This window comes from Phascolarctos cinereus, unplaced genomic scaffold, assembly GCF_003287225.1.
Source record: "Phascolarctos cinereus isolate Bilbo 61053 unplaced genomic scaffold, phaCin_HiC Scaffold_3;HRSCAF=262, whole genome shotgun sequence".
Lineage (NCBI taxonomy): Eukaryota > Metazoa > Chordata > Mammalia > Diprotodontia > Phascolarctidae > Phascolarctos > Phascolarctos cinereus.
In genome coordinates this window covers 115,202,472-115,229,049 of record NW_027555736.1, presented here as the reverse complement: position 1 = coordinate 115,229,049, position 26,578 = coordinate 115,202,472, and the positions used below count along the sequence as shown (strand labels likewise).

General features: G+C 40.0%; 1 protein-coding gene across 3 annotated transcripts in view; it reads left to right on the top strand.

The window, feature by feature from the left end:
* CEMIP (cell migration inducing hyaluronidase 1) overlaps positions 1 to 26,578 on the top strand; it is a 248,981-nt gene that overhangs the window by 203,381 nt on the left and 19,022 nt on the right. For all 3 annotated transcript variants that reach the window (XM_078151112.1, XM_020965925.2, XM_020965920.2), the window contains exons 17-24: positions 7 to 92; positions 2,057 to 2,188; positions 8,230 to 8,265; positions 9,117 to 9,272; positions 12,569 to 12,749; positions 17,055 to 17,270; positions 22,934 to 23,145; positions 24,311 to 24,496. In XM_078151112.1, the coding sequence (XP_078007238.1) occupies positions 7 to 92; positions 2,057 to 2,188; positions 8,230 to 8,265; positions 9,117 to 9,272; positions 12,569 to 12,749; positions 17,055 to 17,270; positions 22,934 to 23,145; positions 24,311 to 24,496 (1,205 nt within the window). The remainder of the gene's footprint in view (positions 1 to 6; positions 93 to 2,056; positions 2,189 to 8,229; positions 8,266 to 9,116; positions 9,273 to 12,568; positions 12,750 to 17,054; positions 17,271 to 22,933; positions 23,146 to 24,310; positions 24,497 to 26,578) is intronic.

Below are 26,578 nucleotides of genomic sequence, written 5' to 3'. Positions count from 1 at the left end.
CCCTAGGCTGGCATGATTATTGACAATGGAGTCAAAACCACAGAAGCGTCTGCCAAGGACAAGAGGCCTTTCCTTTCTATCATTTCTGCCAGGTAATTAACTGCCCAGTTTGTGCTTCTGGATCCCTGGAAGGACAGATTGAGCATGACAGGTTTTGCCTGACTCAGACATTTTCTCATCGAGACATTTCCATGTCAAATCCAAGACTAGCTTTTTGGAGAAGGAGGCTACATCTCAATTGCATGATTTTAAGTCTTTTAGGGGTCAAGAAAAACAGAATCATCAAGTACTTATCTAAATCATTCAGGCAAATCCTCCATGTCCATCTAAGTTAGCCAAGATGGCAGGTTTGAAGTTGAGGTAAATCATTGGGGCAGACAAGCCTTCTGGGAAGGAATGTACTGTGAATGACCAGATCTCTTGTCAAGAGCTCTTAGCTTTGTTTGAAGTGTCCATTAAAAGCTGGGCAAGGCCAACAATGCTGATGCCAAAAGCACTGAAAAAGATGAAGCTATCTAACCTAATACCTTGGATAGTTTTCCTGAAATAAAAGGAAAGTCAAGGAGTTCTAAGAGACTTTTGGATTGTTGGAGCTAGAAGGGCTCTTATCTAATCATAGAATCACACCCCACCCTTTCATTTTTAAATGGTGGATTTGAGACCCAGAGAGATTTGACAAACTAGATAGTTCAGTGGATAGAGCTAAGTTATCTCAGACACCTTCTAGCTGTGTGACCCTGAGCAAGCCACTTAACCTCTATTTACCTCAGTTTCCTGATCTGTAAAATGGAGATAATAATAGCATCAGTCTCCCAGAGATGTGAGGATCAAATAAGAGACTATTTATAAAGTGTTTTATGAAAACCTTTTTTAAAAAAAAGCTTAAATAGTCATTAACAGGGGGCAGTTAGGTGGCGCAGTAGATAGAGCTCTGGCCTCAGAGTCAGGAAGACCTGAGTTCAAATCCGACCTCAGACACTTGACACTTACTAGCTGTGTGACCCTGGGCAAGTCACTTAACCCTGATCGCTTCACCAAAAAGCAAAAAAAAAAAGAAAAAGAAAAAGTCATTAATTAGAGGCATAGCGAGGACATGACTCCAGGTCCAGGGAAATTTCCCATGTACCCCTTTTTGCTTTTTCCTCTGTATTTCACAGCTGTGACTTGAAGTCTCCATGGCACTCAGGTATGGCCTGGAATGAACTTCCTGGTCTGTCCACATTGCTCCCCACCCTGAGCCCTCTCCAGCCATAGGAATGAATGAGAGCCAAATGTCTGCTGTTTGATCCCAAGCTGTTGCTGATAAGCATCAGCTGCAGAAATGATTTTTAGGGCTTCCATTCACCAGGGCATTTTGTTTTGGGTTTTTTATGTCTCCTTTTTCATGACTCATCATAAGTATTTGTGATCTAATCTTATGTCAGGGGCCAGGACGAAACAAAGCATAAGCATTTTTTGCAATTGTGTATATATGTATGTGTGTATACATATATGCATACATGTATGCCTACATATTTGTATGTATGCTGTATGTATAAAGATCTATTGTATGCACAAGTGTATATGTATGCACTGTGTATTTATATACGTGTATGGATTGTATGATGATGATACAAATGTGCCCAGATAAATACATATGCATATATACAAATGCATGGAATTGGCTCTGTGTATGTGCTTATACGCATATGTGTGTACATAAATACATATGTTATGCACGTGTACATTATATGTTCTATACGTATACATGCATTCTACATGGTATAGTCTCTAGATCTAAAAAAACTAGGGTTCAGACCCTACCTCTTATACTTAATACCTGTGGAACTTTGGACAAGTCACTAAGCCTCAGTTTCCTCGTATGTAAAATGAAGGGATGGGCTCCATCACCTCTGGGGTGCCTTCCAGTTCTAGGTCTGTGGTGCTAACAGCTTCTCTTTTGGAGTGCTTTGAACAGAAGGAGCACACTAAGGTATTTGAACAAGTAAGCCTTTTCTGGAATCCCAAAGGACAAATTTCTTCCTGCCAAAAATGGTTTTCTGTTCTTGTGTTACAGATACAGCCCACACAAGGATGCTGACCCTCTGAAGCCCAGGGAACCCGCCATCATTAAGCACTTTACTGCTTACAAAAACCAGGATCATGGAGCATGGCTCCGAGGAGGAGATGTTTGGATGGAGCACTGCCAGTGAGCTTTGCTTTTTTTCTCCCTTATAGTTAAACTATGCTTAGAGTCTTAGGGTTGGAAGAGACTTCACCTAGCACACTTTTTCCTGGTGCAAGACTAACAATGAGGATTTATACCTCCTGTCTACTCAAGGTGAAAAGGAGATGTAAAGAGAAAGTAAATAGATTACCACCTGTTTAATTTTTTGTGTTCTATTTCTGATAAAACTTGAGAATAGAAGCAGGAAATTACTGGGGCTGAAAGGGAACCAATACAAACAAGAAGTTGTTTTTTGTAATATCCCTTAAAGGACTTAAAAAATACCTCTACTAAGTCTGGAGCCTAGTACTTTTCAGTGTGGCTTAGTGTCATCCTCCCATGGTTATATAAATGGAAATGCCAAGCTGATACTGTCAATACTGAGTTAATAGTACTGCTCACACAAGAAGAACTTAATTCAAAAAGAGGGGACACTTTAAAGAAGGTCAACCACAATGGAAAATGATCAAATGAAGGCTACTAATGTAAAAAGCAACTTGACCTATTTATTAAAAGAAATGTTAGTCATCATCATGTCAGCTCTGGGATAGGAAAAAAGGGAGTATGAGTGGGAGAAGGATGGGGGAAATAAAGAGGAGATAGTACTGAAGCAAGGCACAGAAAGGGATGGATGATCAGTGAGACACTTCCACAAAGTCAGAGACAAAGCTAGAGAAGGAAAAATAAAGAGGGATATATAAACAGGGATTCAAAATAATAGAAATGCAGAGAGACGAAGTTAGAGAAGGAAAAATAGAGACAAAGATATAAACAGAAATTTTTTTAAAATAGAGAGAAATACAGAGAGGCAAAGATAGAGAAGGAAAGACAGAGACACCCAGGAAAATACACTCTCTAAGACTTGAACAGGTATATAAAGATGGCAAGAGATACACAGAGGCAGTGGAGACATCTCCATGAAGCAATAGCACCACCTTGTGGACTTTTAAAGTACTGATGCATTTTTACAACCAATCGCTGAAATGAGGGAACATGATGGTTAGCAAACATTTATTGAGCTCCCCTGATCAAGACCTTGTTGGGGTGGAGAACCTATGTAAGACATAGCCTTTGCCTTCATTGCCCAGCCTCAGCCTTTCTCGATGGGCTTGACTTTTGTCCTGCCACTGGATTTCGATGACTCTGGAAGAGAAAGTGAGGCTGACCGACTTTGCACAGCTCTGCATCACTTAAATCCAATTCACAAACAAGTCAAGACATCACCCTCCTGATGTCATTGATCCTCTTCAAAAACACGGGACAACACCACCAATAACAAAGTGTCTTGGATGACTTGACATGTGACCAGATTATCCTGAACCAAAGTTTTGAACCTGGCAAAAGGAAATATGGACCTGAATTTGTATTTCCAACATTTTATCAGCGTAATGATAGCTTATATGTGAAACGCTTTAACCTTTTTTAAACATTTTAGCCTTACAACAATCATGTGAGATCGGTCACAGGTGTTATTATCTCATGGTTACAGATGAATAAACAGAGGCTGAGAAGTTAAAGGATGTTCCCATAATTATAGCAACTAGGTGGCACAGAGGATAGAGAACTAGGCCTGGAGTCAGGAAGGCCTGAGTGCAAATCTGGCCTTATAAACTTACTAGCTCTGTGACCCTGGGCAAGTCATTTAACTTCTGTTTGCTTCCATTTCCTCAACTATAAAATGAGGATAATAATAGCACCCACCTTCCAGGATTGTTGTGAGGATCAAATGAGATAATATTTGTAAAGTGCTTAGTACCATGCCTGGCACGTAGTAGGCATTATATAAATTCTAGCTACTAGAAGGAGAAAGAGGAGGAAGAGAAGTAGTAGTAGTAGGTGTCAGAGGCAGGATTTGAACCCAGGTCTTCTTGGTGACAGATCCAGCACTCTCCTGTTATCGTTGAGTCTTTTTTTCTGTCATATCTGACTCTTTGTGACCCCATTTGGGATTTTCTCATCAGAGATACTGAAGTAGTTTGCCATTTCTTCTCCAGATCATTTTATAAATAAGGAACTGAAGCAAAAAGGGTTAAGTGACTTACCTAGGGTCACACAGCTAATAAATGTCTGAGGCTGGATTTAGAACTTGCAAAGATGATCCTTCCTCATTCCAAGCCCAGTGCTCAGTCTATCCACTGAGCCACCTAGCTGCCCACTTAGTGCTTTTAGCATTCTACAACTTATTCTATATTCTCAAGATAGAATTCTAGAGCTGGGAAGGACCCCAGACGTCATCTTGTTGAGGTCTGAGAAGTTTTGATCCCTGAAGAACTGGAGTGTAGGATGGGGTCATCTGGAATGAATTCGTAGACTCAAGCATTCTTTGAGTCAAGGTGGCAAAGACTTGTTGTTACGCTACACAGTGGGCAGAGGTCCTTAAGAAATTCTGCCATGGTGGGCAGACCTCCTTAGGGAACTTGCAACCTAACAGGAATGATGCTAAAGCTTATATAGGAAAAGTCGTGAATCATGTGCCAAGTATGCTAATTAGGTGATAACATACAACTACGTCATTCACTACTGGAAACCATGGGGATGGGGTTTCCTAAGGGGTGTGTTTTTGGTCTGTTATATCTGTAACAAGATAATTTCAGGAGTTGACATCTATAGCTTGACCGCTGGATTGTACACAGTAACTGTGGGCATCAGTACATGATAGTTTTGCTGATACAAGATAGTCCTGTTCATACAAAGGAAATTCTACAGAGGTCAGCTTATTCTTGTAACAGGGAGAGATAGTTTGCCACACTGGGCCCATTCATGAGTTATTGCCAGATATAGGGTCCTTGGGCTAGAGGGAAACTGTCAGGAATAGTGTTTTGAGGCTGGGAAGAAATATGGTATTGGAATTGAGGTCCGAGTACAAGCACCCAAGTACCTTATCAATCTAATCCAACATTTTCCTTGATGATTTCTTAAAAGATGCTGTTCAGGCTCTTTTTTTAAAATCATGGCTTTCAGGTAGTCCAATAATTCTTAAATAATGTCTCCTGGTTCTATTTTCCAGGTCAGTTGTATTTTACATTTTTTTTTCTATTTTTTCATTCTTTTGATTTTGACTGATTCTTGAAGTCTCGTAGTTATTAGCTTCCACTTGCCCAATGCTAATTTTTAAGGAATTATATTCTTCAGTTAGTTTTTGTGCTTCCTTTTAAATTTGGCCAATTCTACTTTTAAAGGAGTTGTTTTCTTCAGTGGATTTTTCCCCCATTTGGCCAATTCTATTTTTTTAAGGAGTTGTTTTCTTCAGTGAATTTTTGTGCTTCATTTCCCAAACTATTGATTCTTTTTTCATAATTCTCCTGCATAACTTTCATTTCTTTTCCCAATTTTACTTCTACCTCTTTTACTTGATTTTTGAAATCCTTTTTGAGCTCTTCCAAGAGGACTTTTGGGGCTTGACACCAACACATAATCCCCTTTAAGGCTTCACATACAGGCATTTTGATATTGTCCTCTTCTCAGTTGTGTTTTAATCTTCCTTGTTGCCATAGTAGCTTTCTATGGTCAGGGCTCTTTTTGGTTTATTGCCCATTTTTTGAAGTTGAGCTCTGCTCCTGGCACACCGAGGGCACCGTCCCAAGCTTCTTGTGTTGCGAGCCAGGGGCCTGGTCATTGGCTTTCTACGCTGGGCTGTCTGGGGCTGGCGGCTTGCCCACTGTGCTGGGGTGGCCCAGCTTAGTCGCGCCTGTTGTGCCAGGGTTCTGGGGCTGGCAATTTGCCTTTTGTGTTGGGGCTGGCGGCCTCACTGCTGGCCCGCTGTGCCACTGACCTGCAGATCCAAGACCGAGGGGCCTCAGTTGCTGATCTGTGCTGTGGCTAAAAGCCTCCCGCTGCCTTGCCCAAACACCACCTGCACTACGCTGCACTCCCTTTTTATCCAAGTGAGACCAACCTTTCCTGAAGTTCCTTCTAAGTTATTTTAAGCTGGATAGTTGTTTCACTCCATCTTTTTTGTGGGTTCTGTCACTCCAGAATCCATTTAAAGATGTGATGTAATATTGTTTCTGAGTAAAACTGGAGAGAGCTCAGGCAACTTCCTGGCTTCTCTCCACCATCTTGGCTCTGCGTCTATCTAATCCAGCATTATATTCAATGCAGGAATCTCTTATCCAGCACCCATAGCAAGTGATCAATACCTATGACCATTTCAATTCAACACATAGCTAAACAAAACAGAGACCACAAAAATGAGCAAGACATGATCTCTGGATTTCGCAATCAAGCGGGGCTGAGATAAGAAAGATATAGATTTTTTTTCTTAAATAGACCTGTGAGTTCATCAGTATTGGGAGTTCCTAAGCAAGGAAACTCCCTCTACTGATTCAAATTAGCAACTGTTCTACAGTTTAAAGTCTTCCTGGTGAACTGAGAAATTAAGCAATCTGTCCAGAGTCACATAGCCAGTATGCCCAAGGTGGTTCTTGAACCTAGGTCACCTGGACTCTGACACCAGCCTTCTATCCACTAAACCATACCACCTCAGTGTATACAAATGAAGAGAAGCAAAGGCAGACCAGGATAATAAGGGCTATAGGAGAGGTACTTATTAAGTCCTATGGCAGCATGGAGGAGACAGTGCTTTCCCTTGAGATGAACCTGGGAAGGCTTCATGTTTTTGTGATATGCTTTGAAGAATAGATAGGATTTTTTTCCAAGTGAAGAAAAAAAAAAGACATGATGTATAAGATTATGACATTAAGGTAAGATTTAGAGTTGAAAGGAAGCTTAGAATCACTATCTTGTGCCTAAAACCCAAGCCTTGATTATCTGTCATGTAAATTTAACCCCCAAATCTTCTAGGGTTTGACATATCCTTGATGTGAGAGGCACCATGGTATACTGGATAGAGACCTAGATTTGGAATCAGTTAGGCCTGCATTCAAGCCCCTCCTCTAATCTCTCAGATATTCAGGCAGCTATAAGACTAATAGGACTGTAAGTTGAAGAATAGTTGTTGATCTGCATTAGCAGAGGGGATTTCCTCACCAGAAGTTTCCTATATTAATGAAATAAATCACAGATCTGGGCCAAGGGAGGAAAAATCTTCTTAGGATTTGTCCTAAAGGTGGTCCCATTTGGGGTTCATGAAAAAAGGTGAACATTTTATTTTCTGAAGCAGACATTGCTTTGGCTTCCTTTGAAGGAAGTTTGAAACACAAGCTAAAGTTATCAGACAGAAAGCCATCTCACCACGCAATTAATCCCCAAATATGTTATCTCAGTGAGATTGTCATGGGGCCTGGAATCAATGTGACTTCATTCTGAATATTGTGGAGCCAGCCAGATGGCAAGCCCCTCTCCCTAGTGCCAGGCACAGGGATCTGGCCTTACTTCTTGGATGGATGTTGCAATAACTCAATATGGATCCTGAAGATACAGGGGATCCCCAAAGTGCTGCCTATACCCAGTGCAAATATGCAGCTAGCCCAAATAGAAGGTAGGGTGAGTTATGCAGTGAGGATGCTTAGAAAGAAGACAGGCTAGAGAGGGAACTCAGTGTTGCTTGGAGGAACATAAGGACTAGGACCATATTTTACATAAACTTCATGTCTCCTTTGGTACCTAGAACAGACAACAAACAAATGTTACTTCAAATTGAGTCTCAGGCCATTAAATTTGTGATAACAAAGTAAGTCTAGATCTCTCTGGCTTTAATCTCTTCTTTACCCAGCTGTCAAACTTCTATTTCCTTATGCAGAGATCTGGTCACATCCCTCAGAGCCCTCCAATGGTTTCTTGTTATCCCCCCAAGTAAAACATTGTATCCTGACATCCCAGACCCTCCCCAACCAGACAGCCTACCTTCCTCAGGCTTATCTCATACTATTCCTTTTTATGTAGCCTATAAGCAAAGCACTTTGTAATCCCTGAATGCACATGTAATAATAATCCATGTAATAATAATAATAATTGTACACCACTTCAGGTTGGCAAAGCACTTTATAAATATCATCTTGTTTTATATAGACATGAGTTATTGTTGGGAAGAGCAGTACCTTACCACCTGTTTTTCTTCTTAGGTTTGCTGACAATGGGATTGGCCTGACCTTAGCCAGGTGAGATTAATTCTTGCATTTGGGCTCCTTGATTTGAGGTTCATTATGACCAAGCTGTAGAAGAGTTCAGAAATGCTCCTATTTCCCCTATTACAAAAGTTGGGGTGGGGGTGGGGGAAGACTATGGAGTAGAAAAATGTTTGTTATCAAACACTTACAATGAGCCAAGTACTGTGCTAAGCATTGGATATAATTAGAAAATCGAGACCCTCCCCTCTCAAGGAGCTCACATTCTAATTGAGGAAGTGACACATAAAAGAGGATTTATGATTATATTCCGTTCATGGCTGATGGATGAGCAGGTAGTAGTTAAGTAGGGAAAATAGCAGGGTAGGCAACAACGCCCAAAGGATCTTGAGATGTCATGGCAGGGCAAATAGTTTCTTGCCAATAAGAGAGTGGGTTCAAGGGTTATACTGAGGTTCTGGGGGTATCTCTGGATAGCAATCTGGAGTTTCAGAATCCAGCTGGCCATAGGAGACATATGCTGCTCCTGGCAGTAATTGGACAGTAGTATAACAAAGGCTGGATGTGGAAGGTAAAAATCCTTGGCTCCCCTCAGGTATTGTTATTCTGTTTTCTTGTCTCCCATTGCTATACTAGGTTGGGGAAGTGGGAGGGAGAGGTTCCCAGCTAGGGGTGTGAAATATGGTTTATACTGTTAGGCCCAGATGATATGTTAGTTGTTTTTTCTCTTCCTTTTAAAATCTTTGTCACAAGAGATAGGTTGGGGGCCGTATATTCAGAAATAAAGCTTATTTGAAGACAGAAAATATCAATTAAAATATATGTATATACTTTAAATTTGAGATTCAACCTTTAAATTTCACCTCAAATCCTCTTTCTTCCAGTGGTGGAACATTCCCTTATGATGACGGTTCAAAGCAAGAAATAAAGAATAGTTTGTTTGTTGGAGAGAGTGGCAACGTGGGAACGGAGATGATGGATAACAGAATTTGGGGACCTGGAGGGCTGGATCACAGTGGAAGAACACTGCCGATAGGCCAGTAAGTTCCACAGCTGCTGTAGCATCCTTTTAATCCTTTTGATTTGTGCTCTTGGCTGCTTCTGCTTTAGTGGAATTGGGTACAGTTTAAGGGGTCAAAAATGACACCAATTTTTCAGGGAAATCAATGATTCCAGTATAAGACTTAGGTTCACCTACTATCAACCTACTACTCAGTAACAATGGCCCTACACAATGACAGTGCCCCATACCCAATATAAGCTGGAGAAATTAGCAAAATAACCAGGAGACAAGCCTTCCTATAGAGAGATTTGCTTTGTGTAAGACCTTCCCCAGCAAAATCAAGGTGCACTGACCCTTGATGAAAAAGAGCTTATCTGCCCTATGATGAAAGAAACTTATCCAAGCCCTCTGACCCTAAGTACAAATAAGTGGCAGTAAGACTTTGAGCTGAGGAATTGACTCAGGGCACTTATTCTTTGAGATCTAATGCCTGCTGTGTATGTGGTATATTTTTACATCTGAAAATAGTTCACATTTATATAGCACTTTAGCATTATAAAACACTTTGACATCTATTATTTCTTTTGTTCCCCACAATAGCCCTATAAATTGAGTAGGATAAGTATTACTGTGTCATATTATAAATGAAGAAATCAAGGCTCAGGGGGGCTAAATAACTGAAGGTCACATGACAAAATGGACAGGACTTGAGCCAAGGTTTTATTAAATCCAAACTATCTCCCCACTACTCCCTTCCCATAGGGCAGATCCCATGGTTTGCTGAGCAAAGTACTACCTCTGAAAGTCTTAGTTTACCACGTAATAAAATTATTTGAAAGCACCTTGCCCATTCCAGACAAATCTAAGCCTAAATTATTTGATGTATTTTTTTAAGTCTTTAGAAAGGCAATGTCACAGCCTCCCCTGGTAATCCTTTCTGGAGCCAGACAGTCCTCTCCATCAGAAAGTTTTGTTTTGTTTTGTTTAATTTCTAACCTGAATGATACAGTCAGTTCATATTTTTATATCAACAATTGTGCATCTGTGTTGATTACACATGTCTATAGATCTATGAAGCATTAAGTACACATTGAGTCTTCTAAACCTCAGGATACCAGACTTCCCTTTGATTCATATCTTTTTAGAATTCACCAACAATACCTAGTGGTGGAGAAAGGGGAGAGTGATAACAACTGGGGGAATAAAGAAAGATCTCTTGAAGCAAGTGGTATTGGAACTTAGCCTTGGAGGGAACTTGAGGTTTCAAGAGAAGGGGATGAGGAGGTAGAGCATTTCAGATATGGAAATGGAGGCTGCATATAAAGAACTATAAGTAGGCCTGCTTGGTTGGAAAAAAAGAGACTCTCATTAATCCGTGATTCTCTATTTGGTAGAAATACCAATATTGGTTGTTTGAGTCTGAAAAACAATTTTGAATTATGCAAAGAAAGTGACAAAAATGTCCGCAGCCTTTGACTCAGAGATCCCATTGCTAGACACATACCCCAAAGACAAAAAGAAAGGCCCCTTATTCACCAAAGTATCATGTAATTAAAGTAATGATAAAGTAAATAAAGTAATAATTGTGGTAACAAATATATCAAAACAAAACAAATGTCCATGGATTGACTAATGGCTAAAATAATCGTGGTACATGAAAGTAGTAGCGTATTAATGAGCTCTAAGAAGCAATGAATATGATGAGTACAGAGAAGTGTAGCAAGACATATGAACTAATGCAAAGTGAAGTAGGCAGGGGCAACTAGGTGGTGCAGTCGATAGAGCACCAGCCCTGAAGTCAGGAGGACCTGAGTTCAAATCTGGCCTCAGATACATAACACTTACTAGCTGTGTGACCCTGGGCAAGTCACTTAACCCTATTGCCTTGCAAAAATTTTTTTAAAAAGTTAGAAAAAAACACCAAAGTGAAATAGGCAGAACCAAGAAAACAATATACATAATGACTATAATAATGTAAATGGAAAGGGGCAATTAAACCAGAATGCTGCAAAATTGTAGACCAGGACTTACCTCAGCAAAAACATGTGGGAAGACATATCTCCTCTTTCCCCTGCCCCCTCACAGAACTGAGAGATCAAGGGGGTGTCATCTTCTGTTTAATGTCAAACTTTTTTTGATACATCATTTAGTTTTGTAGAATTTTTTTTCTTTCTTCATACTTTATTATAAGGGATGACTTTCTGAGAGGGCATTGGGCAGCAGAATGCAGTGAGAAATATAAATGATATAAAATCTAAAAATATTAATAAAATTTTATTTTATAACAGAATGGAGTGTGGGATAGGGAAGGGACAACATTTCTGAACAAGCTGCCTTCTGTTGCTCCCTACCCCCACTATCCTCCCCAAACTAGGCCACTGGAGTGTAAAAGACATGGCATCAATAAACCCAAATAATTGCCTTTCTTATCTTTTTGGGAGGAACCCTGTACCCAATGGAGCCTAGTAAATTTAAAAAGTCCTTGATGGGAAGAAAGTGGGTTAAGTCTGCTGGCTGGGAGTATTCCTGAAGGTCCCCTAAAACTGTGCTGACAACATTTATTCCACTGCTACTTGTTCCCCTGCCCCACCATCAATCCATTGATAATGGCATGATCTATGCCCAAAGTCATGCATGAGCTGGGAGGTGTAGTGCAGGGGGGTGGGGAACAATACAGACCTCGGGGTGGGAAGAACTAGGCTCATGGCCTGGTTATAATGTTTACTAAGTGTGTGGCCTTGGACAAATCACTTAATCTCTCTGAGCTCCAGTGTCCTCATGTGAGATGAGAATTGTTGAAGCCCTTAGCACAGTGCCTGGCACACAGTAAGCACTATATAAATGTTAGTCATCGTTCTCCTCTTCCTCATTATGGTGATGATAATGATGTGTAAATGGGAATACCAGTATGTGTTTTACTGTATCATGGGGTTGTTATGACCATCAAATATGACAAAGTATGTAAAACCTTATGTATTATAAAGTAATAATCCATATCCATGAGATGTGGATTCAGAAAATCTGGTGTCAAAGTCCCATCACTACTACTCAGTAGTTGTGAGACTTTGTACACATTTCTTAATGTCTCTGAGCTTCTGTTTCCTTCTCTAGAAAATGAATTGCAATAATAGCTGCTCTGTCTGCCTCACAGGAATATTGTAATAACAGAATGATTTAATGCATGTGAAAACCCTTTATGACCATAAAATATTCTGTTCACTTTAATTATAATGGTGACATGTTAAAGTTGCAGTCACAATGTCTCTTATGCATGAACAGCAAGATGTCTCAGGACTGACCTTAGCATAACATTTCCCTTTCTGAAATCTGTAGGAATTTCCCAATCCGAGGAATTCAGTTCTATGACGGCCCCATCAACATCCAAAACTGCACATTCCGGAAATTTGCAGCTCTGGACGGTCGGCATACAAGTGCCCTGGCGTTTCGCCTCAATAATGCCTGGCAGAGTTGCCCCAATAACAATGTGTCGAATATTGTTTTTGAAGACGTCCCGGTAAGTTTGGAGGATTGGATTTGACTCTGAGCCAAACCCAAGATCTAGTTAATGCTTTTAGAAGTTCCCCAAATCCTATAATACAAGTTGTTGTTGTTCCAAGCAGGGGTGTCCAGACAGGCTGGGTAGTTTCCTGTGAGATCAGGCCAGTTGGCCCCATTTGAAGAGGTTGCAGACCACTGCTGTTGCTTTTATTTGACTAGGAAAAAGAAAAAAAAAAAGAAATTTTACATGCTATCCTGCAATGGGGCAGTAGAAAGTCGGCCTGATTAGAAACCAGGATCTGAGGTCCATTTTGTCCCTAACTTGGTATATAAGTTCTTTTTCTCTATAGTCACTTAGTATCTAGTTAACATGCTAGTTGCCTGAGTGAAATTAGCTTGTTTTCTCCTCTACAAAATGAGAAGATTTGGATCTGGGGTCAGAAGACCTGGGCTTTAATATAGACTCTGCAACTTGACCACCTGCATGACTCTGGGAAATCTACCTAACCTCTTGAAAGTTGAATGGTTTTCCAACCAGGGTTGGAAGAGATGTGAGCAGCCATTTAATACAACATGTAACCGACCAATACTCACTTGTACAATATTTCTGACAAGCAGTCATCCAAACTTGAAGAACTCAAGTGGCGTGGGGGAGGAGACCTTTTAGCTTGTAAGGTGACCCATTCCATTTTTTGATAATTCCCTGAGTGTTGGAAAGTTCTTCCTTCTATCAAGCTGTCTTTGTAACTTCTAACCATCATTCCTACTTCTACCCCGTGGAACGCAACAGACTGAGTCCAATATCTCTTCCATGTGACTCCCCTTTCAATACTTCCACAATTATGTCCACCATAAGGCTTATCTTCTCCAACCTAAGCAACCCTAGTTCCTTTAGTCAGCACTTATCTGGCAAGGTCTCCAGTTGTCTCACCATCCTGCTCGTTCTAATCTTTACAAACTCCACTTTGCCTACATCCTTCCCCCAAAATATGGCACTCAGAAATCAGTATTTCAGATGTAGTCCAAGTTAGGAAAAATATAGCAAAACTAACATCTTTTTTGTTCTGGGAATTATGCCTGTCCTCAAATCCCTGAGAAGCAGCTGATGAAAATGTTTTACATTGTTTGAAAATCAACTAGAGTGTTGTATAGCACCAGACAGTGGTTGTGTTGAATTTTAATAAGAAACATATCAATATTTTTAAAAATTTAAATAATTAAACTTTCAAATTTTTAAGGGAAGGGAGTAAGCAACCCAGGATAGCATGAGCTTTACTAACTCCTGTATCACCTTGTTGACTTGTAGTGTGCTTGCTAAAATTCCTCAATATTTTTCAAAGAAACTGGCCATTCCTTCCCTTAACCTATGATGTTGATTTTTTTCAATAAAAATAGAACTAAGAATAGAACTATTATATCCCTATTAAATTCCATCTTCTTAGATTTGCCCTCCCCTCCCTTTCTAGTTTATTTTGTATCATGACTACTCAATGTTTTCATTATCCTCCCCATCTCCACATCAATTCCAAGTGTGATCAATGTGTCTTTTATAGTTTCATCCAAGTCATTAATTTAAAAAAAAATACTAAGGATATAATATCAAGGAGCATTTCATTAGAAACCTTCCTCCAAGTTGCTATTAGCCTAAGAATGACTATCTTTTTAGATTGGCCATTCCTCTATAAATCCATTTAACTATATTATGATATAGCTCACATGTCTTCATCTTAACTAATATGAAAGATTTTTTTTTTTTGAAATTTAAGAATACTTTGTCTCCAGCATTCCCCTGATCTACCAGTCTTAATACTCTGTAAGTCTGACCTGACTGGGTCTTGATGAAGCCATGATGGCTTTTGGTGATCACTGCTTCCCTTCCTAAATGTTTACAAACCATCCTCTTAAATAATTCATTCTGCTAATTTGCCAGGAACCAAAGTCTAACTATTGGTCAGACTCTACCCTCTTCCCTTTTTGAAAACTGGGACAATATTTCCCTTCTCCAGACTGGTGGCAGCTCTCCTGTTCTCCAAAGATTCCACAGATAACTGGCAGAACAACTGAGCAATCGCAGCTGCCAGCTGTTTTTTGGGTACCCTAGCAGCTGGTTCATCCAAGCCTGGTAACTTGAACTCATGTAGGAGTAGATTCTGTTCTGTCATCTCCTCATCTGTCTTGGTTTTTCATTCCCTGGTAATAATTTTTGTACTTACAAAAGTGTAAAGACTATTTTTCTTGGAAGAGAAAACAGTACCAAAATAGGATTCCGTAATTCTGGGTCACTGAAAAAAATTTACCCAATCTCCGTCAGCCTTTTTTCCAAGCAAGACACTCTGAAAAAAAACAAAAACAAAAACAAAAACAAACCTTTGTGAAACCTACCATTACTTTAAAGTGCATAGTTTTTTCTTCTCAGTCTGCAAGAAAGCTCTTCCAAAACTTCCATGACATAAATTCAAGATTCAAATAAACAAAATGCCATTCTTCTAAAATATCTTGACATTGTCATAGCAAGTCAGGTGACCAAGAGTGATTCATTTGATAGAATGTAATAAAAGGCAGAGCACAGGATTTTCCAGAGAAGCCTTTCTCCAGGTGATTCTAGCATTTAACACATGACCATCTCCTAACAACCTGACACTATGAAACACCAGCTGAAGTGATGTTGTATCTCTCTGGAATATGGAAATATGAACAAAATTTCCAAAATAATAATTTTAGCTAACATTTATATAGCTCTTTTAAGTTTGGTAAGCCCTGCCCTGGAATTAGAAGGACATGACTTCAAATCTGGCCTGAGCTACTTACTAGCTGAGATACTTACTAACTGAGATACTTACTAGTGACCCTGGGCAAAGTCATTTAACCACAACTACCTAAAAAAAATGGTAAGCCTTTTGCACACACTAAATGCAGTGTACTGGTACTACACTGTTGCACATGTATAGTACAAATGTAGTACATAGAGTAGCATGAATACTATATTTGGAGTCAGAGGACCTGGGTTCAAATACCTGTTCTGTTACTTACTACCTGTGTGACTTTGGGCAAGATACTTTTCTCTAGGCCTCAGTTTCCTTATCTGTAAAATAACACAGTTGAATTAGATGACCTCTGAGTTCTCTTCAAGCTCTAACTCAACGATCCTATGATTTCTTTGGAACTTCATAACAACTTTATGAAGTTGGCACCATAATTGCCATTTTATAGATGAGGAAACTGAGGCTCAGAGTGGGTAAGTGGCATGTCCATGTTCATCCATGTAAGCGACAGAGACAGTATTTGAATCCAGGTCTTCCTGACTCCAAGTCCAGTACTCCCTCCACTGTGTCACACTTCCTCTCTAAGATACATTCATGGTTGCTTATTCCTTAGGTGGATTATCCAGGCTCCTTTCTCCTCATTCCCCTTCCTCTCTCTCTGTTTCCCTTCCTTGGGAATTGGGGAGGGAGAGGGAAAAGAAACAAAACTCAAATCCCTCATTCCCCCGACAGCCCAGCATATGACCACAAGTTTCCAAAGGACCCAGAGCAGTTTACGCCCTGGGAGAATTTGTCAGACTCAGTGTCCACCATGTTGCTGTTGTCATTGTTCAGTCATTTCAGTCATGTCTGACTCTTCATGACTCCATCTGAGGTTTTCTTGACAAAGATACTGAAGTGGTTTGCCATTTCCTTGTCCAGCTCATTTGACAGATAAGGAAACTGAGGCAAACAGGGTTAAGTGGCTTGCCCAGAGTCACACAGCTAGTAAGTGTATGAGGCCAAATTTGAACTTAGGAAGATGAGTCTTCCTGACTCCAGGCCTGGCACTCTATCCACTGTGCCACCCACCTGCTCTGCTGGCTGCATGGCAGAGCTGGTGATTCTGAGCATTCACTCCGCAGGCCAACCCACAGCTCATCTGGAGAGGTAGTATAGCATCAAGTGGAGAGGATTGCTTACAAGGGAACTGTTGTTGTTGTAACATGTCATTTTGGTATTGAGAAGCTCTGTGCTCTTTTTGGTGTCAAGCAAAGACGGAACAGAATTAAATGAAATGATTACCCCTAGTGAGCAGATGCACAAATAAATCTTCTCATTTAATCATGTGAATATGAATTTTCTGGATTAGAGAATTCCAAATGACAAGGACTTATATGGCTGCCTGGCTGTGGGTCAATTGTAGGTCTCTGAATTGCCAAATAGCTTCTCGGTTCTGAGGCATTTTAAAATGTCATTTGAAGTCGGAAACTTTCCTTCTGTGTCTTCCAGACCCAACAACCTTTGCAATCATCTTTCACCTAAAGTTCCAAGTATAATTTTATTGGCTTTCTGTTTAGATTACTTCCAGAGTGTTCTTTGGGGAACCTGGGCCCTGGTTCAACTTGCTGAATATGGATGGAGACAAGACATCCGTGTTTCATGATGTCGATGGCTCTGTATCAGAATATCCTGGGTCCTACATCATTAAGGAAGACAACTGGCTGATCAAGCATCCTGATTGTATCGACGTCCCTGACTGGAGAGGTGCTATCTGTAGTGGACGTTATGCACAGGTTAGAAGCTTCTGTTTTCACGTGGCCATTTCTTAGGGATGGGTTATTTATTTTCTTACCATCATCTGCAGGAGGGGTTCAACCTGCATGATAGGTCATCATTATTTGGCACAGTACCATGCTTAATAACTAATTTCTTATATTTTACATGATTATACATACATAACTTATATCAGATTGCTTATCATCTCAGGGGGCAAGGAAGGGAGGGAGGGAGGGAGGGACAGAACTTGGAATTCAAAACTTTAAAAAATGTTAAAAATTGTTTTAATGTGTAATTGGGGGAAATAAAATATTATTTAAAAAACAATGGAGAAGAAATTAAATGCAATTTTCTCATCTGAAAAAAAAAACACCCTAATTTATTGAATGAACATGGAAGCAGCGTTATACAGTAGAGAAACATGTGGCCTTGGAGGACCTGAGTTCAAATCTCAGTCTTACCACTTATTAGTTGTGTGACTTGTGTGATTACTTATGACTGTGACAAGCCATTTCACTTCTGTAGGGGGGCTCACTGGAACAAGAAAACCTCAAGCGTCCCTTTCAGCTCTAAAGATCTATGGCCAACTGGCCATGAATGAATGAAAATAATGGGGCAAATGATAAAATAAGGCAACTTCTTAGGCATGATAAAGCAAGTAGCCTGGTCTGGATCTAAATTTTTCTCAGGAGATACCACTTAGATCACTGAAGTCAGGTACATATAATTACAACTGAATCCATGCAGGACCAAACATTAGGTTTATCCAATCCTCCCAGGGATATCTTAACATTCTATTTGTAGCAGGGTCAGTATCCAAGCTATGCAAATCACCAAGAATGATTCAAGAAGAGCAATTATTTCTGGCCCATTCATTTTTATCTGGGCTAATAAAAGACAATCTGAAACTCACTATTTGGATCATAGGAGGATGTGTCCAATATTAGACCTGTGGTCCTCTATCAGCCAGTTGATGGGTTTACCTTGGATAATTAAAGAGGGCAGCTGCTGCCTTACCTTCCCTCCTGTGGCCTGCAGGCCTTTCCAAGAAGGATTGGACTGTTACTAGATGTTGCTATGACTCCTTTCCTAAAGTTCATGGGTATTTCCAGTGGGGAAGACAGTGTGGTTGGAAGCCAACACCGCTGATGCCCTTTCAATCTTTCCCATCTTGTTCTTCCCCCAGTTTCTTGAGAGGCATTGGACAAAAGCCAGAGGGTCATCTATGCCATTCTCTATTTTTCCTTCATCTTAGGGGTTTATTAACATAGCCGGGGTAAAGGTATTTCTTTCAGTTAAAATAAGCCTTTAGCTCAGAATTGTCCATGATCTGATGCTGCTGAGCTCCATCTCACAGACCCCATTCAAACAACATCTCCTTCAACAGATTCAATCAGAAAATACACATTAATCTGTGGGCTTCTTTTTAACCTAGAGGATCGTTGCAGATCATAGGATTCTGAGCTGAAAAAATCCTTGGAGCTCAGACATTTCAGCCCCTTCATCTAATTGATGGCCCTGTTAAAATGTTACTAGCTTAACTAAACTATATCAGCTTGGTGTAATGAATAAGATGCTAGAGGTGGAGTCAGAAAGACTTGGGTTCAAATTCTTCCTCAAATACGTCTTATTGATGTGACATGGGGCAAGTCAGAGGGTCGTGGATTTAGAGGCAGAAAGGCCCTCAGAGCCATCTAGTCCAAACCACTAATTTTATGGGAGAGGAAACTGAGGCCTATGGAGTTTAAGTAACTTCTTTGCTTTATACAAGTAGTGTCAGAAGCAGAATTCAAAACATCTGCCTCCAGAACTAGTGTTCTTTCCACTGTTTCCTCACTTGTAAAATGGGAAAAACAATACCTGTAATACATACTTTATGAGGTGGTTATGAGCTTCAAAAGAGATTATATATATATCAAATATATATATATATATATATATATATATATGTGTGTGTGTGTGTATGTGTGTATATGTGCGTGTATAATGTGTGTATATATAATGTGTGTATATACATATCCACATATGTGTATATGTGTGTGTGTATATACATATACGTATATACATATGTATATACGTATATGTGTGTACTTTGCAGACCCTGAAACATTATTTAAAGCTAGGATTGTCCTTACCCTGTCTAAAATTGTCTTTTCTTCAGGAGCCGATTTCAACCTTCTCCTTCTCTCAGCAACCTTAGTCAAAATGTCTCCCTTAGTCTTAGCTGTACTCATGCACAATAAAAAGTTGTCCTCAGTGAATATCCCATTAGCTGCATTTCTTTAGAGAAATGCTCTGTGATGCAATTCTCCTCCACCCTGAAACATACATGATAACCTTCATTTCTATATTGCTCACTATAGATACATTGTTGTACCTGAAATGTGTGTGTGTGTGTGTGTGTGTGTGTGTGTGTGTGTGTGTGTGTGTGTGTGTGTGTGTGTGTGTAACAGGAATACCGAAGTTTCAAGTCCCACCTCTGACATACACTAGCTTTGTGATCCTGGCCAAATCACTTTATTTCTCAGCCTTCCCAAGGAACTCTCTAAAATTATTCTCACTGCCTGCAATTAACTGATAGTCCTCCCCTTGTTTCCGAAACCCTTCCAATTTACCAGGCACATACTGCAGATGATCTAGGTCCTAGTAAAAGGATTTGTCCCATGGAGTTTGGATTCAGTGAAAGGGCTGCACTTGAGGACCTAGAGGGCCACCCCTGGGCCTCTAAGAGATTCTTTGACTGCTAAGAAATCCTCCTTTGTTTATACTCAGTGAATGGTGGGTGAGTCCAGCTGTTTTCTTCTTGGGACATTGCTGCTAGTGCCCACTTAACCATTCTGTTTCACGAGCCATAGAAATGATCACGTATAGATGAAATGTGGCGTCATTTAGTGATGAATTCTGAACTTCAGTTTTGGTGCTGTGGGTTGTGTTGTTGCTTTTGTTATTTAGTTGTTTCAGTCATGTCTGACTCTCCATGACCCCATTTGGGGTTTTCTTGGCAAAGATACTGGAGTGGTTTTGCCATGTCCTTCTCCAGCACATTTTACAGATGAGGAAATTGAAGCAAACAGGGTGAAGTGAGTCACACAGACAGTGAGTGTCAAAGGCCAGATATGAACTCAAGAAGATGAGTCTTCTTGACTCCAGGCCCAGTGCATTATCCACTATGCCCAATGGCTTATGGTATAACATAACTAACCTGCCCAGATCACCTATAGGGTCTGAGTCCTGTAATACTGCTTTAAAAAAAAAAAACCTCAGCTATCTATTTAATTTTACTTTATAATTAACAAACACTTATTTTCTGTCCTTCCCACCTACCCCCAATTTAAAAGGGGAAAAAATGTAATAAATAGGCATAGTCAAGCACAATAAGTTAGTACTCTTGTGCTGTAAGAAAGGATGAAAGGTCTTGCAACATCACTGAGACTTCTGGATTTATTTCCATCATCTGTAACAGGCATGTCTTTACTGGAAGTGCCAGATAAATGTTGATACGCTATTATAAAATTCTAGAACTGAAAGGAACCTAAAAAGCCCACTAATCCAACTTCCAAATTCTTACGTATGAGCAAACTGAGACTCTTTCCAAGAAAAATTTCTCATTTTTCTCTTGTTTTAATTTTAGAATTCTGACTGATTAAATAATAGATACAAGCATTCCCCCATTGATTTCTTAAGCCTGTCCTATTCAAAGAATAAATGTCCATTAAGTGTAATTAGACTGAAGGGCAAAGTGGTGTTGTGAACTTGGGGTCAGAAGACCTGGAAACCTCCTTCTGGCACTTACTGGACCATTTTAGGCCAGTCTCTTCATTTCTCTGTACCCAGTTTCCTCACATGTAAAATATGGAGAACAATATTTATACTACCTATCTCACAAGGGATTTGTGAGGATGAGATAATTAAATCACATTAGGCACTTTTATTACTGCCTAAGATAAAAGGCATCATTACATCCATAGTGAGAGGCAACATGGTGTGTTGTTGTTCAGTCTTGTCCAACTCTTTGTGACCCCGTTTGGAGTTTTCTTGGCAAAGACACTAGAGTAGTTTGCCATCTGCTTCTTCAGCTTATTTTATAAATGAAGAAACTGAGGTTTCAAAACAATTCACACAGAGTTAAATAACTTGCCCAGGGTCACACAACTAGTAAGTGTCAGAGGCCGTATTTGAACTCAGGAAGATTGACTCCAGACCTGACACTCTACCTACTGAGCCACCTAGCTGCTAGAACATGGTATAGTGGATAGAAAGGGAGCCTCTAAATCAGGGAGACCTGAGTTTAAGTTCTGCCTCTGATACGTATTGGCTACATAACCCTAGGCAAGTTACTTAACTTCTTAGTGCTCTATGTAATTTTCTAACTCTATAAGTATATAACAATATAACATTATATATATATATATATATATATGTGTATATATATATATATATACACATATGTGTGTGTATATGTATATATATATATACATATATGTGTGTGTATATGTATATATATATATATATATATATATATATATATATATAGTGTGTGTGTGTATGTATACATACATATATAATTATAACACTATAAGTTGCTATGGCTTGGATGGACAGAAAGAGCTTCTTTATCTAGGGAATTTCTCAGACCAATAAAGTCACAAGTCCAGTATCTGTCATATATCTTTAGTGCATATGTGCCTATGAAAGTTGATACTCTATTCAATTCAATTCAACAAATATTTATTGAAGGGAGAGAAGAGGAGAAAGCATTGTAAACCACCTCCTGAGTGCCAGGCACTGTGCTAAGCACTTTACAAGCATAATCTCATTCAATCCTTATTGAGTATCTTTATATGCTGTATCATATACTGATCAGCTGACATACCAGCTAGAAGGTCCTATCTTGCCTCCCAATCTTTGGTATCACATGGAACCTGTAGCTCGAAGACCCAGAATCTTCTCTAAGGTACCAACTGTGCTTCCACTTCTTCTGTCCCCAGGGTGTCACTAACAGATTCTAGCTCTCCATGGAATAATAATTTTGGTAAAGAATGTCATTTACATGTTACGGTACATGTGGTCTTATCTGTTAAGCTTGCACAGCCCCTCTGTCTAAATACAAAGAGATGTTGCTCCTTGGCCCTCCTGGTTTTTGTACTGTTTCATGAACATCCTTTCTTGGGGTCTAATAACTGAGCTTCGCTCTCAGTCATTTCTCTTGAAGACAACTTCCTACGGTGTCCAATCATGCTGTTTGGATGCTAATGACCTAAAAAGGGATTAGGTTGAGGAATTCAGGTGAATCCACTCTTGGGCAAAGGCAAATGGAATTTTAAAAGGAGCCTGACACCCTTTTTCAAAACATATACATTGAATGTTAAACAGACTCTTTCTGGCGTCTCACTGATGGCTCCTAAACTGAGTACTCTGTTCTCCAGGATACACACAAAGCTGAAGATGGATGGCACATTGCAGCCATCCTGTAAACGAGAGAAAGCTTTGGTTACTTTCAAAAGTAAGAGTAGATGCCTCAGATTTGACCTTTTGCCTAATGCCTTAAAGAGTTCAGTTTCTAAGAGAAAGCTTGATTGAAAGCAAAGAATATATGTAGATGATAACCAGAAGCTTTTAGAGTTATCCTAACAATTTCTCTTGTGTGTTTGATTTTTGTGTGTGTTAAAAAAAAAAAAAGATCTACATCCAGGCCTATAAAACCAATAACCTGGGAATGAAAATCATCAAAAATGACTACCATGACCATCCTCTCCACCTAGAGGGGGCTTTAACAAAAAGCACTCATTACCAGCAGTACCAACCAGTCATCACACTGAAGAAGGGCTATACTATCCACTGGAATCAGACAGCACCTGCAGAATTAACCATCTGGCTCATCAACTTCAATAAGTAAGTTAACACTGCTCCTTTGGATTTAAATAAGTGGTGGGCCTGAAATTGATGCTGTGACAATCTTCCCAAATGTCACTGAGGGCAAAATCTCCTCATACATCCTCATTTGGGCTTATCTACTCCATGAGCTAGTCCATGAAAGCTGATCACTCACCTTGCTCGGATGATTAAAGGTTCTCCCACAACTCACCTTAAATGCTCTTGGACTGAGTCATCACTTTGATGAATCTGGGATTTCATGGGTTTCAGCACTTCTCCCACCAGTGTAAATTACAATCAAACTCTTCACCCTCTGCCATACTTATCCATGTCCTTCCATAAATCTCCCATGAAGGATTTGCCCAATGTGCTGAAGGCTTTCTTCTAGGTCTTTGGACGTTCCATACATTCTGGAGCAACCCTTGGAATGTTCATCTGTTAGCCCTTACCTTTGCTCTGTGATTGGTCTACTCTGTTTTTGAGTCTTCCGTCCTTTTCATCTCTCATGCCTCTTCTTGCAGTTTGGCTGGTTGTATCCAATATGCCCACTTGTGACTTGTCTCAGATTACTGAGTGCAAATTGTATTTTTAAATTAGCCAAGACTAAAATTCCATTTCATAGTGAATTACTTGACTTGGCTTATAATTATGCCCAGGAACCGCCACATAGATTGCTTTGTCTCTCAGGGAACAGAACAGACAGCTGAGATACCAAGTAGCTGGCAGCACTGATTGGAACATGTATCTTTGCTATCCTTTTGCACTAGTGGTAGTTTATTGAGGGCATCCCAAAAGTCTTAGTGAGGTTTTAAGTTTTCATAACTTGAGCTGTGGAGTCAGGAAGACCTGATTTCAAATCTGGCCTCTGATACTTACTAGTTGTGTGACCCTGGGCAAGTCACTTAACCCTATTTACCTCAGTTTCCTCATCTGTAAAATGAGCCAGAGAAGGAAATGGCAAATCACTCCAGCATCTTTGCCAAGAAAATCCCAAGTGGTGTCATGAAGAGTTAGACATGACTGAAATAACTGAACAACAACAGCTTGAGCTTTAGTAGCTTAAACCTCCACTAAGACTTTTGGGTCACATATATTATCCATAAATGCTGCAGTTAGAATTCTTTTAAGATACCTAGGAAGTTCAATCATATGATTCTTATTTGAACCTTTCTTCCTATTTTAGGGGTGACTGGATCCGGGTTGGATTTTGCTACCCCAGGGGTACAACTTTTTCCCTGCTCTCAGATGTCCATAATCGCCTCTTGAAGCGAACCTCTAAGACAGGCACCTTTGTGAGGACCATGCAGATGGAAAAAGTGGAACAGAGCTATCCTGGCAGGAACCACTATTACTGGGATGAAGACACAGGGTAAAAAAATACTGACCCTTTCTAGTTACATGTATGATGATGGCAACCATAGTTCATTGGGTTCCTTAGAGCCATAAAACTGAAATTGAATTATGAATGGATATCTGAACCAACCTTTAATTTCTAGCTATCAGTGATAAGTCCCTCCATTTTTGCCCACTGACCCCAAAAAAAGAGAAAAATGAAACAAAAAGTTTGATTCAGGAGAAATGGGTTAAACTGGAATGAAATTTAGTGGTTTCAATGGTAGCAATGAAGACAAAATTATATTTCTACCATCTGTTTTAAATCTTTTGAAATACAAAGGTTATTTTTTCTTGTGGTCTTGATTTCTATTTTCTTCTTAACATCAGTGGGAATACACAGATGTGAATGAAAGCATAATGTGCCCTTTGTATGATCAATGTTGAAAAATCTAGGGCAGTGGTGGTTACAATGCTAGCCTTAGAGACAGGAGGACTTGGGTTCAAATCCTGACTCCATCACTAGGTGACCATGGACAAGTTATTCAATATTTCTGAGTCTCAGGTGACTTTCTAAAACTTATTAACTAAGATATAGATAGGTTTGATATCTTTGAGGTATAGAAATAACTCTCTGATAGAAGGGAAATTGAGGTTAAAAAGTGAGAATTGAATTTTAATTGTTAGGATAGAAAAGGTGTCAAGCTAAAATCTGACATAAATTATGCATGCATAGTGTTACCTCATTTATACAGACACATCAGGAAACCATCCATTCCACACACAGAGAAGAGGGAAAGAGGGAGAAAAAGAGAGGGAGAGAGGGAGGAAGGAAGAAAGGGAGTATATATGTAAAGAGAAGAGATAGAGAGGAAGAGAGAGAGGAGAGTAAGTTACAGAGTGAGAGGAAAAGATAGAGATAGAGAGATAGCTATTATCGTCAGCAGCATCATTGTTGTTGCTCTTGCTAGTCAGATGATGTACAAGAGAGTCCTGAAGAAAAATGACCTGCCCAGTGGTCAACATCTCTATAGAATGCCCATCAGCTCCCCATGAGGGTTAAAGGCAGTTATACTTTCTGCATCTTAAGTTCCATGATAACCTAATAAGTCTGGTGAGAACCAGCTTCACTGGTGGAATGAGGGAACAGAAGGAGGACTACTAGCTCCCTCTTTTTTGGAGACTTAGTCTCCCTATCTCACCCAGATTGGAAGAACAGTGGTATTCATGGCTTGATCCCACTGCTGATCCATACAAAAGCTTTCACCAGACCTGCTTCCTTCCGACTGGGTCTGATGTAACCTCCTTAGACAGGCAGTTGCCTCCTGGAGGCTCAGATATATTGGTGTTAGACTTAGTGCAGTCACCTTTAGTTCTACTGTAGTTCAGAACTCCTCAACTCAAGTGATCCACATGCCTCAGCTTCCCCAGAAGCAGTGGTTATAGTCTTATAATCACCACACCCAGGGGTACTACCCCCTTTTAAAAGACTGAAAAATTTTGGTTTGCCACCATGTGCATTTTCCCTCCTCTCTCCCTCTCTCTCCCTTTTTTCCTCATTCCCTACCTCCTGTCCTCTTTCTTCTATCTGTTCTCTCCTCTTCCCCCTTTTCTCATATTCTTATATTCTTTTTCTTCACCACTAATTTTGGAGTCAGGGCAGCTAGGTAGTGCAGTGGGTAGAGCACCAGAGCTGGAGTCAGGAAGACTTGAGTTCAAATGCAGCCTCATATACTTACTAGCTGTGTGACCCTGGTCAAGTCACTTAATCCTGCTTGCCTCAGTTTCCTCATCTATAAAATGAGCTAGAGAAGGAAATGGCAAATAACTCCGGGATCTTTGCTAAGAAAACCCCAAATGGGATCACAAAAGTTGGATGTGACTGAAACGACTCAACAACAAAAATTTTGGAGTCAGAGGACCTCGTTTCATATCCTGTCCCTGATAATTACTACCTATGTGACCTTGTGCAAGTCACTTAACCTGAGACCAGAGGTCTCAGTTTTCACAATATAAACTGAAGGGGTCTCTGAAGTCCCTTCTGGCTCTGGAACTATGATCCCCTGACCTTTTCCCCCCCAATATTCCCACCTAAGACTTAATCCTAACTATATCACAC